Source organism: Berghia stephanieae, chromosome 2 (assembly GCF_034508935.2).
Source record: "Berghia stephanieae isolate SIO BIC M18660-M18661 chromosome 2, UCSD_Bste_1.3, whole genome shotgun sequence".
Classification (NCBI taxonomy): domain Eukaryota; kingdom Metazoa; phylum Mollusca; class Gastropoda; order Nudibranchia; family Aeolidiidae; genus Berghia; species Berghia stephanieae.
The window spans coordinates 64,120,528-64,133,840 of record NC_088361.1 but is presented as its reverse complement, the minus strand read 5'-3'; the positions used below and the strand labels follow the sequence as shown (position 1 = coordinate 64,133,840).

The following is a 13,313-nucleotide window of genomic DNA, read 5'->3' as shown; positions in this document are numbered from 1 at the left end:
CCTATTGCCATGTACTGTATATTGTACCCATCAATCAATAACTTCTGGGTGGACTGTAGGCCAGAAAAAAGAATTAACAATGCAGAAGTCCAGCACTCTACTAATTAAATCATTGGGATCCTTGGCGTCATTTGAATTTCCATAATATAGGTGATTGATCTCTAAATGTTAGATTAAAAAGTAGTAATAATGTTCATTTATAATGTGCAGCTTACCCCCTTAGGATGGAGCTCTTGTCGTTTTTACAATAATGAGACTTAAGCATCCAAAAATACATACATTTATAATTCTTAAGAAATCTCATCTGATCAAAAGCAGATTTGCAACGTGAGTCTTAAGGTTCTTTTTAAAGATGTTCATAGATGAATTTCATAGAAAATGTGGCAAGTCATTCCAGACTACGGGATTGAAATGTGAAATACTTTCTCTCCTGATTTTAGTCTTAAATAAAGTAAACGTAGTGGGATTGCTTTCTGGATATCATCTCATTTATCTAGTTATTTTTTTACCAATTTATTTATTTGTTACAAAATTGTTTAATATAATATTTTTAACATTTTGATGTGCAGCACGAGGCAAGGCTTTCTATAGGTAATATAAGAATTTTTTAAAAGTTAGGTTTTTTTGGCCACGTTTATAAAAGCATTAAGAGTTTTGCCTAATGTATGATTTGTTGTTTGATATTCATACTTCGATTTGATGTGGTTTTCTTTTTTTTTTGTTACTTTTTGAAATAATCATATGAATAGTTTTTTGTTTTAATCGTGTCTGGTAATGAACGGAATTTGGTGTCATACATTTACAAAAATTTTTTTGCAATTTGCAGGAAGTCATGAGCAGTTTACAAAATCACATATTGGATTTGACACAGCGACTTCATTCAGCTGAGAAAGAGAGGCGTCACCTTCTATCTGATCTGAATGAGTTGAAGCAGCAGATTGGGGATGAAAATATGTCATTGCAAAACTCTTCAGATAAACAGTCTTCCAATAAGGTGTGTTGTCTATTAATTAATTAGGGTTTTGATTTCGATTTTTATCCCTTGGTGTTTAGTCGTTTTAAAATAGTCGTCACTTATGGTCATCTGTTATCCATGAGCAGAGAACAGAGTAATGAAAACCTTAACTCATATTTTATACTATACTTGTATCTATGTTATTGACAATACCCCAATAATAAATCAATAACTCACTGAGATTGTTTTTACCTATTTGATTCTTCAAAGGGTACAAAATATGTGGCCATGGACAAGTTTGAGAAAGTGTGTGTGGAGCTATCTGGTGCCTTACGGCGAGAGCAAAAGGCTCAAGTTTTGCTACAAGAACAAAGTAACCAGCTGTCTGAGCTTACATCACGCCTAGACATGTGTGCCTCTGAAGGTGTTCACAAGGAGAAAAGTCTGGTTAACATTCAGGAGGTAACATGTCTATGTTCCATGTATGATTTCTAATTGACTTTGTTGTTGGAAGATTGGTGTTAAGAATATAATCCAGGTAATTTTGAAATTAGGAACGGAAAAAAAGATTTTGTGGTCAAAATTGGAAAATGAATAATTTTGTCTTTGGTGAATGCAGATATCTTTCTTCCTTTTTTTTTTTTTTTTTTTTTTTTTTTGACATTAAAAAAAATGTGTTTATTGACGTATCAAAAGGAGAACTAAAACTGATCATAACAAAATAAATACTTAGACATCCATTGTAGGTTTTCATCAAAATAAGAATGTCAATAAATCATTCATGCTATTATGTGCATGTTGTATTACAACAAAAACAGCATTCAAATGTAAAAAACCTCAACTGAACCCGTAATCAAAACCATGCTCCTTGTCTATGAGTTGATTTCTCTTCTAATTGAATTCACAGGACCGCTGGTGCAATATTGGGTTTTCCTAGTGAAAAACTATTTATGAAAATTCACATAGATATGATTTTTGCATGGGTGTACGCTCGATAGTGATGTCGTTTCTTCTTCTCTTTACTAGCCTATCCTGCTTCTTTGGTTTGTGATTGTATTTTTGACAGGGGATATTTTTTTTTCTGTAAATCTTCTGCCTGTTTGTTTTTGGTTATTTATAATTTAGCTCATGATATCTTTAGGTTATGATTTTGATTTACATTTGTACTATTTTTGTTAGATTGCTTGTTTTTTTGTTTCAGCGGTCTCTCATATAACCTCAATTGTGTTGGAAGAGACCTAAAGCAACAAACAAACAAAAAAAAAGATAAGAATTAATTAACTTAAGAAATTTACAATAGTTTCTATACATGTATTTCAAAGTTTGTCCTTAGTGGACTTAGTCAGAGTCCTAAAGTATTAGGATTAGTATTGCCTCCATCTGGATTCAACCTGTGAGTTATGAAATATGAAAGAGTTGGTTTCAAGGCTTATCTTTTTTTTTTTTTAACTTTAGTCTTTTTTTTTTTTAAATGGAAGTTTGTTTGTTTTTTGTTTTTTAATCAAACATTAAAGCAAAATTATATTTTTACTGCCTGACTCAAGAAATTGATTTAATTCTTTTAGGGCCTGACTGAAATGCAAAGCCATATGAGACACAAAGACCAGAACTTACGTCAGATCAGCAAACAACTAGCACATACTGAATATGAGAGGGACACCCTTCAAAGCAATTTAAAAGATGCAGAAAATGCATTAAGAACCGCTGCAAGGTTGGGTTGTTATTTTCTTCATTATATTTTTCATTTTTCAACTCATATACTCGTATTTAATTGTACATTTAGCTGTAGAATCAAATTACTATCCTTGTGATATCAATCTTCAAAAAGTTGATTCTTAAAACTTCTCAGTATTTTAGATATTTAGATCTTTATTCTCGTGATTTCATTCAGTGTGCATCTTTGATCACAGGTAAAGATCTGAAAAAGTGTGGATGTAACCGTGCCAGACGAAGCAAGAAAGAAAAATGCAAGAGAAAAAAAAACATCCCGGAAAATCAGCCTGTCCACTCAAGCCAGACTGATTTTTGGGATGTTATTCTTGTTTTGTTTTTGCTTTTCTTGCTTTGTCTAGCACTGTTTAATACACACTTTTTTAAGATCTTTATCTTACACTGCTCTTTAATTTGTCACTTTGTCAGCTTTGATCACATGAAATCAGCATTCTGAGGACAAGAAAATTAAGTATTCTACAGATCAACAATTTTTCCTCAATCATTTTTTTACTGGCACTGAAATGATCTATTGGTTTTAATAATAATAATAGTTTTTCTTCTGATTAGGTCCAAGGAAAATCATCTGCTTTTTTTTTTAAGTTTCTGTAGAAATATTTAGCCCGTTTCTATTTTAGTTCTTTGCAGTTGTCCATTTCATTATTTTTTCATCCTCAATTGTCTATGATTTTATTTTCTTGTCCTTTGATACAAAAAAAAAAATCTTAAATTATATATTTTCTTCCAACAGAGACAAAGAAATATTAGCTCAGTATATCAAAAACGTTGGAAGTGCCTTAGAAACAGTAAGTTAATTTAAAATGTTGTAGTAGGTTTCAATATGAAGTTTAAAATTATTTAAACAGAAAACAATTGCAGCAACAAAAAAACAAACAAAAGAATCAAAAACAAAGAAAAGAGAAGGATAGAAAATATTGATGTCATTGTGAATACGAAGTTTACATTTGGAAGCTAAGACAGTTCTCCACTCCCAGAATGGATCAACAATCTGTTAGCTACTCAAAATTGGATGTTGGACACACTTAGGCCAAAGATGATCTGTTGACATTGCTTTATGTCCAAGATCTCACAACCCCTTCCTAAAAGATTAGTTCATTGTGCTGTCAAATGTCCAACTTATATGTAAAACGAGTCTTTTCAGCTCTCAATGATATTTCATTAATCGCTTCCATGGTTGTAGAATATTATATATTATTGTAAATCGAGATCATCAACCTAACAATAATTGCCTATTTGGACAATAAAGATTATTATTATTAATATTAATATTATTATTATTATTATTATTATTATTATTACTATTATTATTATTATTATTATTATTATTATTATTATTATTATTATTATTATTATTATTATTATTATTATCAGATATAATATTTGTAATAGACCCAGCTACTCATTCACTGCTGGGTGATCTTGGAATTCTAACATGGCACAAAATTGATGAGATACTTTTTCATGTGAGTGTGTGTCAGGTGCTCTACCAGGGTTTAGTCTGCCGTGAAATGAGGTTTAATTTATTTTATTTTCTTTATTATATATAAGTGGACCGAGTCACCTGAAATTATCAAAGTAAAGTGACCTAACCTTATGGAAGCATTCCAAGGTTACTGGCTGACAAATATGTGTTGTTTTTTTTTGTAGACCTGTAAATTCTCAGTCAATTAACTGAAATCAGTCAATTTGTCAAATTCAAATATTTTTTAAAAGGAAAGAAAGAAATGAAGAAAGAAGGAATTCATGAATCTTAGTCAAATGACTGTGAAGTAATTAGGAATGTTCCACAACGCTACGCATAGCTCAAGGGTCGTTTATATTTACAATGGATATATTGCCAAGGCTAAGCGACGCTTCTTAGAATTGCCGTGTCTGAACACATCCCAGTGTATTTTCACACAGCCTTCGTGAAATTATCTTTTCATTTTCCAAACCTGTCGTGTTCCCAATGGTAGCCAATTTTAACTGAGCCGCCGAGCAATAAATTTCACTGTTTCGTCTAAGCCAAAATTGACCACATTACTTGGTGGAACCTAAAAGTATGAAAAAGTTTAATGCGAAAGCCGGAAGTGCGTTATGAAGATACCTTCAAATCGAAAATTCTATGATTGCTACAAGCACATCTCGATTGCCTCATGTTGTAAACAAACTGGTTGACTGTTTCTTCACTGATTGGGTACCTAATTATAAGAAACAATAATTGTAAGTAGCCTAATTAATTCCCACGTAAATTAGTTTTCTGCCATTGTTTTGCTCAAGTGAGCTTGCTGTTTACTATTCATCTCAAGTCTTTGGATTTTTCTGATACAAAGAGTTTTCTTGAGGTTCAGTTTCAGTCTCAGTCAATTTTTATAGAGCTCATTTACAGGTCTATTTTAAGATAAATGGTAATATAGTCATTACATGCATGATGTATTCATTAAAGATTTCATTCGGCTTAATTCCTTACTTTTTTCTTGATACCTTCAGGCCAAGAAACAGTTTTTAATCATCAGTGAACCCCTGCCCTTATCCAATGATATGTCACTCTCCCGTTTACTCCTGGATGCTGATCTCATTCCTATGGACATTGGCAAGACTGGGCCGGAACTCATTTCATTACAGGTAATGAAGAAGATCACAGTTACATGATGTCAGGACTTTATTGTAATTTCCATTATTATTAGCCAGGTGCCCATTTTACACTTGAGTATGGTGAGAAATTGTGATTAAAGAGACTTTTCCAAGGACTGAGTTTTACAATAATATTAAGTTATATAAAAAGAAATTGTGAAATTGTATACTTTCTTCTTTCTTTATATTGTAAATTTTAGTAGGTTTACGAAATATTTCTGTTCAGAACTTGGTTGGTGGATTCGTTGATGCTCAACACCAAGCTGTCAATAAAATCCGATCACTAGATGAAGAGATTGCATCACACAGGAATCACATTGAGTCCTTGAAGAGAGAATTGAGTAATGCTGTACAAAGGGAATTCAATCAACAAGTAAGTGGATTTTGTTTTGGGGGGAGGGGGTAGTTCTTTTTCTTTTTCTCTTCCCTTTTCCTTTCTGTGTTTTTGTTTGTTTTGTTTTTTCACTGACACTTTCAATGTTAATGGCTTGCATACATTTTTTTGGAATGGTCAAGGGTCAAAATAGATAATGATTTTATTTTTCTTGCAGTATTAAAAATGCTTAGACTGGCACTATATCAAGCACTGCCAGGAGGTGTGAGGTTTGATTTTGTTGTTTATATTATTTTCTTTCTGCTTACCCATGACGTCCTCTCAGATTTATATATAAATGTGAATCTATATATATATATATATATATATATATATATATATATATATATATATATATATATATATATGTATATATATATATATCACAGTGGAAAAGGCCTTGCATTTTAGTTGTAGTGTACATTGCTCTCACCGACAGTCGGTCACAAGGTCATACTACCTGGCGAGCAGGGGTCAATGAGCTACGGCCAGTACCGTCAAAATGCCATCAAAATGATCAAATGTAATTTGTAATTCATTTGCGTTATAATCTTTAACTATTGTTATGTATTATATTATTTCTCTGACACTTCATCTTTATTCTCATATGATATCTGTTTATATGGGATAGATGTACGTCAAGTTACAATGAAAACAAAAGACCTCATATTTCAAATTATCATAAGTAGACATAGACTAAATTGAATCAAGAAATAACACATTTATACAAACACCACCCCCCTCTAAATCCATACATAATACAGGGATAATACTGAACTTTTCACCCTACAAAAATCTTCAGTGCGATTTTTCTGAAACTCATGCAATGTGGTTTTGATTAACAACTTGTCAGGTCCAATTCCCCACCAACCAGTAGAATAACAAGTCTCTGACCACTGTTATCATACTAAAATCTGAGAAAGTCATCAAGTAATCATCACCATACTTCACGCTGTTGGTAACAACACAAATAATACGATGCAGGCAATATTATAGCCACAGTTCTGTCATACTCTTTTAAAAAATGCCATTTTAATAAATTTGGCCAGAAAACTTGTCCTTCAAATATTGATCAACTAAAATAACCCTCAACTTGTCAAAAACTCTCAAACCTGAGACTTCCTTGCGGTTTTAAGTTTGAGAGTTTTAGTTAAGATGAAGTCTCAGGTTTTAGAGTTGTTGACAAGATGAGGATCATTTTATTCGATTGATATTTGAAGAACGAGTTTTCTGGCCAAAATGTAACTATTTTTCACCGAGTACAGAAGTGTTGAAGAGATGCAAACATTAAGAACACCGTGGAATTGAGATCCATTTATATCGTTCTATGTGTATTCACAATAATAACATTGTTATTGGTCTTCTAAATGCACAGTCCTGCCGAACAAAACCGAAGAATTAAACGATTTATTAACGGAGAAGAACTTCGACATACTATTTATAGTAGAGACATGGCTCTCACAGTCTGGAGACGACCCAGTTGAAAAGGCAATGACACCCCCTGGGTACCAATTTAGATCGTATCCAAGGAAAGATCAGCGAGGGGGTGGCATTGGTGTATTTTATAAAACAAAATTTTCTAAACATGTGGAAATCCTCGAAATGCGCTGCAAAACAATGGAGGCCATTGATCTTAGATTATCCCTCCAGAATACAAGATACAACTTCAACTGCATTTACCGACCGCCAGCAAACAAGAAAAACAAAATAAAATTACCTGATGTTGTTAGGAAGGAAATCAACGAGATGCCATTCAATTATACTCGGCGACTTTAATTTTCACTTCGACAACGTCACAGACACCGCTAAATTACACGAGTCCTTATCGGAGAACAACATGTGCCAGATTGTAACAGCGCCAACCCACTCTGCTGGTCATATTTTAGATTGGGTAATTGTAGAAAATTCAGAGTCCCAAAAAACCAACGCCATCGTCGATTATCTCCCCTTTTTGGACCACTCCCTCATTTCTTTCAATCTTGACGTTTCAAAACCATGTCAAGAAACCACCACCACATCAACCAGAAACATTAAAGGCATTAATTTGGACAATTTTAGAGGCAATTTAGAAACAAAACTTACTAAAAATTCAATGATTTCTCCAGACCAGTGGAATAGTTGTCTCATCGAAACGCTTGACAAACATGCGCCATTTCAAACAAGGACCGTCACCAACCGCAAGTATGCTCCGTGGTATACGTCGGACGTTAAAGAAGCTAAAACGAAGTGTCGGAGAGCAGAAAGACTGCTGAAAACATCAGGCCTTACGATTCATCGTGAATTATTCAAGAACACATTTCGTGCCTGGAAGACAACAATAAAAAAGGCAAAGACCACGTATTTTCTTTCAAAATTCGCAACTTCTAAATCTTGCAAACAATTATTTAACATCTGCAATGATCTACTTGGACGTGAAAGATGCACTTCATTACCATCTACAACCAATCAAAGAGACTTGCCAAACACATTTGTCAACTTTTTTTAAAGACAAAATCCATAACATTCGTTCAGAACTAGATCGGCATGAACCATTTATAGATACAAATACATTCTGTGGTACCCCTTTAGACAAGTTCCAACCAGTTTCACCTAGTTTCATAAACGAATTGATAAAAAAAGCCCCCATTAAATCCTGCGACCTTGATCCCCTACCAGCACAGCTTTTGGCCAGCTCCATCGATACATTATTACCATCCATTACATCAATCATAAATACATCCATACTGACGGGCGAAATTCCATCGTGCTTTAAAAGTGCCCTCGTCAAACCACTTCTGAAGAAACCATCACTGGACCACAATATATTAAACAATTATCGTCCTGTATCAAATTTACCTTTTTTATCAAAACTTTTGGAGAAGGTAGTTCTTACACAATTAACATCTCATCTTAAGAACAACAGTTTGGAACAACCCTTTCAGTCGGCCTACAAACATCAACACAGTACTGAAACGGCGCTTCTCAAAATCTTTAATGACTTACTATATAATGCTGATGCTAACAATATCAATGTATTATGTCTTTTAGATCTTTCAGCTACCTTTGACACCATTGACCATGACATTTTGTTAAGAAGACTAGAAAATACGTTCGGCATAAAAGGAATTGCCCTTAAATGGTGTACATCATATTTACAGGATCGATGGCAGACTGTCGTGGTGAATGGTGTTCAGTCAGAACAAGTTTTACTAAATTTTGGAGTGCCACAAGGCTCTGTTCTTGGCCCTGTCCTTTTTACCGTATATATGCAGCCACTTTCTAGTGTGATATCCAGATTCTATCTGAGTTATCATTTTTATGCAGATGATACGCAAATATATGATTCAGCACCCCTTAGTAATTTACAGTTCTTAATACAACGAATTACGAGCTGTTTTAATGAGATTAAATCTTGGATGTACCACAATAAGTTAAAATTAAATGATAGTAAAACTGAGATTTTAATGTGTGGAAGGCCGAGTATCCTTAAACAGGCAAATAAATCACCTATTACTCTCGAAAATAGTACAATAGAATTTTCAAATAAAGCAAAAAACCTTGGCGTCATCATTGATAAAGATCTTTCCATGACAAGCCACGTGAATAACACCATACAATCTATGTACATAGAAATGAAAAAAATAAGCAAAATTCATAATTTAATACCGAAGCATATAGCAGAACTTTTAATTAATTCCCTTGTTTTATCTAGATTGGACTATTGTAACTCCCTTTGGGCGAATTTAGCTAAAGACAAAATTAGCAAACTTCAGGTTGCTCAAAATAATGCAGCCAGGCTCATTGTACACAATAACAAAAAATACCCGTCAGCAACTCTTCTTCTCCGTGAGTTACATTGGCTTCCTGTGGAAAAAAGAGTTGCCTATAAGATTTGTACTGTTGTCTACAAATCCCTGAGCACGAACAGTCCCTCCTATATTAAAGACCTTCTAAACATTTATGTCCCCAATAGAAACTTGAGGTCAAGCAATGACCAATCAATCCTTGTCAAACTTAAGCCATTGCGTAAAATAGGTGAACAATCTTTTCTTTTTGGAACTCTCTCCCATCACACGTGAGATGCTCGGATTCGTTGACAACATTCAAATCTCGCTTAAAGTTTTATCTTTTTACGTCATAATGTTGCAATATTATTTTCATATTTTGTTGTTGTTAAATTGAATTCGTATCACGTTTCCTTCACACTTGTCTCACTGTAATATGTTTTGTTTTATATCACTGTAAAGTGCTTAGAGCCTGTGACAACGGGGTAAAGCGCTATATAACTGCCATTTATAATTATTATAATATATATATATATATATATATATATATATATATATATATTGAACGTAAAAGTAATATTTCCGCTTATTTCAACTTAATTTTGATGTACAGTTTATGTGTATATATATATATATTGAACGTAAAAGTAATATTTCCGCTTATTTCAGTTGGAATCTGCCACAGATGGTGCTTACTCTGTTTTGACAGATCAAGAAGAGGATATTGTTCAGCTCAAGTAAGATTACCTTATCCACATTATTTTGTTCACCTTAAAATTCATTTTTGTCAAAGCTGTAATAGTGGTGCAAAGTAGAGTTGTTTTTTGGAGGTTTGTGTGTGTGTGTGTGTGTGTGTGTGTGTGTGTGTGTGTGTGTGTCAATCCATTATTGTTTACTTTTATATCTCAAGTTTGTATTTCCAATGACAAATAGTGAGGCTTTTTTTGTTTGTTTTTTCGTGTATTTCTCTCGATAATATTTTCATAAGTTCAAATCTACTTTTTTTTAAAACTAAAATTCACAATACTTCATTTTGCCATTAAATGATAAACCATTTTACTTGTTTTTATCTTTTTGTGTTTGAATTCATTGGGTTACCATAGATATCCTTTGGCCGGCCTGCCATTTCTAAATATTAACCCGATTTTGCCTTGCTGTTAAAAATCAATAAAGCATATTTCAGTCCCAATGTCAGTCTTTTCATTCAGCATTGGGCGTTTTTTGGTCAGTATCATATAATTATGCTCCTTTTACCTATCATTGTTTCTGTATATTTTCTTACAACAATAAGAATATTCATATATCCAAATATATGTGCGGAAATAATTTTACATAGCAAATATATAGCAGAACTTTTAATTAATTCCCTTGTTTTATCTAGATTGGACTATTGTAACTCCCTTTGGGCGAATTTAGCTAAAGACAAAATTAGCAAACTTCAGGTTGCTCAAAATAATGCAGCCAGGCTCATTGTACACAATAACAAAAAATACCCGTCAGCAACTCTTCTTCTCCGTGAGTTACATTGGCTTCCTGTGGAAAAAAGAGTTGCCTATAAGATTTGTACTGTTGTCTACAAATCCCTGAGCACGAACAGTCCCTCCTATATTAAAGACCTTCTAAACATTTATGTCCCCAATAGAAACTTGAGGTCAAGCAATGACCAATCAATCCTTGTCAAACTTAAGATATCAGATTTCACACCAAGACTCACATTTCATGTCATCAGTTCATTCCAAAAGATTATTATTCCTTTCCATTTTAATGAATCACCAAAATAATTCACATGGCTCTTTACACCTCATATTGTGTCTGTTGACAAAAGTGCCCTTAATTTTGAGTACGTAACCAGAGGTTTACAAAAAAAAAGGTTTAAAAAATTATGTTTTTTTAGGATACAGCCAGAATTACCTATGGTAAAACATTGCATCACAACTGCTCCTCACTCAGTTTGTGTTTACTCTCGTTGACCCCAAATAAAATAAAATAAACAAATGGAGCGAGGAAAGGAAGAGATTAAGAGAAGATAAGATTAATTTTATTTACCCTCTTCTGGAAATTTGCATTGGGTTTGCATTAACTTATAAATTTTGAAAAATAATATAGGTAAATAAAAATTATATTTAAAGAAATAAATTGAGAAAAGCTTAAAAAGACTAAACGCATAAAAAGATCTCTCACACCTCCTGAATTAGCTCGAGGATGAGGAGAGAAATTTAAAAAGAGAAGAGGAGAGAATGAAGGAGGGGAAAGAGAGAGACAGCTGAGCCGTTAGCTTATTTTTGTTTACCAAGTTTATAAATAATGCAGATAATGAAAACAAGAAGCATGTGGGAAAAATATTCAAATAGATTTCAAGTGACCTTTACTTATTTGAAAATATGCGAACATACGTTTTAATCCATTTTATTTTTATTTGGGAGTTCTGAAGATAACTAGAAAGAATTCCCGAATCCAGATCTTGAAACCTTTTTTTTTGACAATTATTTTTGGTTTGTTTTTTTGTTTGTTGAGTGGAACATATGACACACACACATTAAGAATGTCATCCACTTGAGAACAAAACATTTCCTCATTGTTAATAATGACTTAGTGATATTATGTTAATTGTCGAAAGTAAGAAATGTCAGACCAATAGAATTAAGAAATAGCTGTAGTCTAGCAATATTTAAAAGAAAAAAAATTTGCTTGAAAAATTTACTTTAGTTTATTAAAGTCTAAAGATTCTTGTTGCTCCCAAACCCCTGGCCTAACGATAGCCATTTCTCTTTTTAGATAATAGCTGGACATAGTAAATCAGCCAAAATAAGCAGTAGAAGAGCTAAATATGTATAAAATCGATCTACATCTGAAACTCAATACACCTTTTATTGTTTGTTTTTTTACCTCAAGATTTCCAAATGACTTTGTTTTAATATTCAAATTCAGTAGTATTTGTTATTTGACATTATCACCACAGACCAGACTCTGATGAAAACTCGTATGAAAGTCTTCCCACTCCCCGCAAGTTGACACCCCCAATGTCTACTAGTTTGAGTAACCCTTCTATCAAACACAAGAAGTCGGCCTTCCATTCAGTCAAGTAAGAACCACCACTTTTGTCTTTTCACTTTAATTGTTCTTGACTTAAATGTTTTCCTACTACTTTCTTGAAGACCGTTGTCCTTCAAATGTATTGTGTTGTGGATTTTACTCCATACACTTTTACATTTTCTGTTTGTTTGTCTTCTTTCTCACATTCCCACCTTTACTTTATTCACTTAGAATCATGCCCTAGTTATCAAATAGAAGGGATGTGGGGTTGCATTTTGGCCAAACTTCAATAGAAGGGGGGTTGGGGTGGAATAGAAGAGGGGGAGGGATGCGAGCAATTTGACCAATCCATAGAAGAGGGGGGGGGGGGGGGGGAGAGAGAGAGAGAGAGAGAGAGGAGAGAGAGAGAGAGAGAGAGAGAGAGAGTGGAGAATGCGCATTTTGGGCATTAGTAATATCTAGTGACGATTCTGATGCGATATACGCACATTGCTATTTTATTTCAATAGCACTTCTACATTTTGTGGGGTTTTGTTGGGGGTTTTATTTTCCCCCTTTTTTTGTTTTGTTTTCCCATTTGATGAATTTTCACCAGCACATTTTTTGAGGTGAAATTTAATCTGTTGTATTTATGATTTCGTTATTTTTTGTTGTTGGCTGAAGAAGGGTTTGAGCCTGAAACATTTCCGTGTTTTTTATTTTGTTCTTTTTTTTAAGCTGTTATATTCACTTTTGTTTTATTAATTTTTACTGCTCTGACAGTATGTGTATATATATATCGATTGTGTCCTCCCAAATAATTTTTTTTTAAAGCGGTGCAGATCATGCAATACTTGTCATGTAT

At 33.3% G+C, this 13,313-nt stretch overlaps 1 protein-coding gene across 3 annotated transcripts in view; it reads left to right on the top strand.

The window, feature by feature from the left end:
* LOC144965331 (coiled-coil domain-containing protein 171-like) overlaps window positions 1–13,313 on the top strand; it is a 42,555-nt gene that overhangs the window by 25,895 nt on the left and 3,347 nt on the right. For all 3 annotated transcript variants that reach the window (XM_078900566.1, XM_078900565.1, XM_078900567.1), the window contains exons 24-31: window positions 827–994; window positions 1,226–1,417; window positions 2,521–2,666; window positions 3,417–3,471; window positions 5,156–5,290; window positions 5,526–5,672; window positions 10,106–10,173; window positions 12,396–12,518. In XM_078900566.1, coding sequence (XP_078756692.1) covers window positions 827–994; window positions 1,226–1,417; window positions 2,521–2,666; window positions 3,417–3,471; window positions 5,156–5,290; window positions 5,526–5,672; window positions 10,106–10,173; window positions 12,396–12,518 — 1,034 coding nt within the window. The remainder of the gene's footprint in view (window positions 1–826; window positions 995–1,225; window positions 1,418–2,520; window positions 2,667–3,416; window positions 3,472–5,155; window positions 5,291–5,525; window positions 5,673–10,105; window positions 10,174–12,395; window positions 12,519–13,313) is intronic.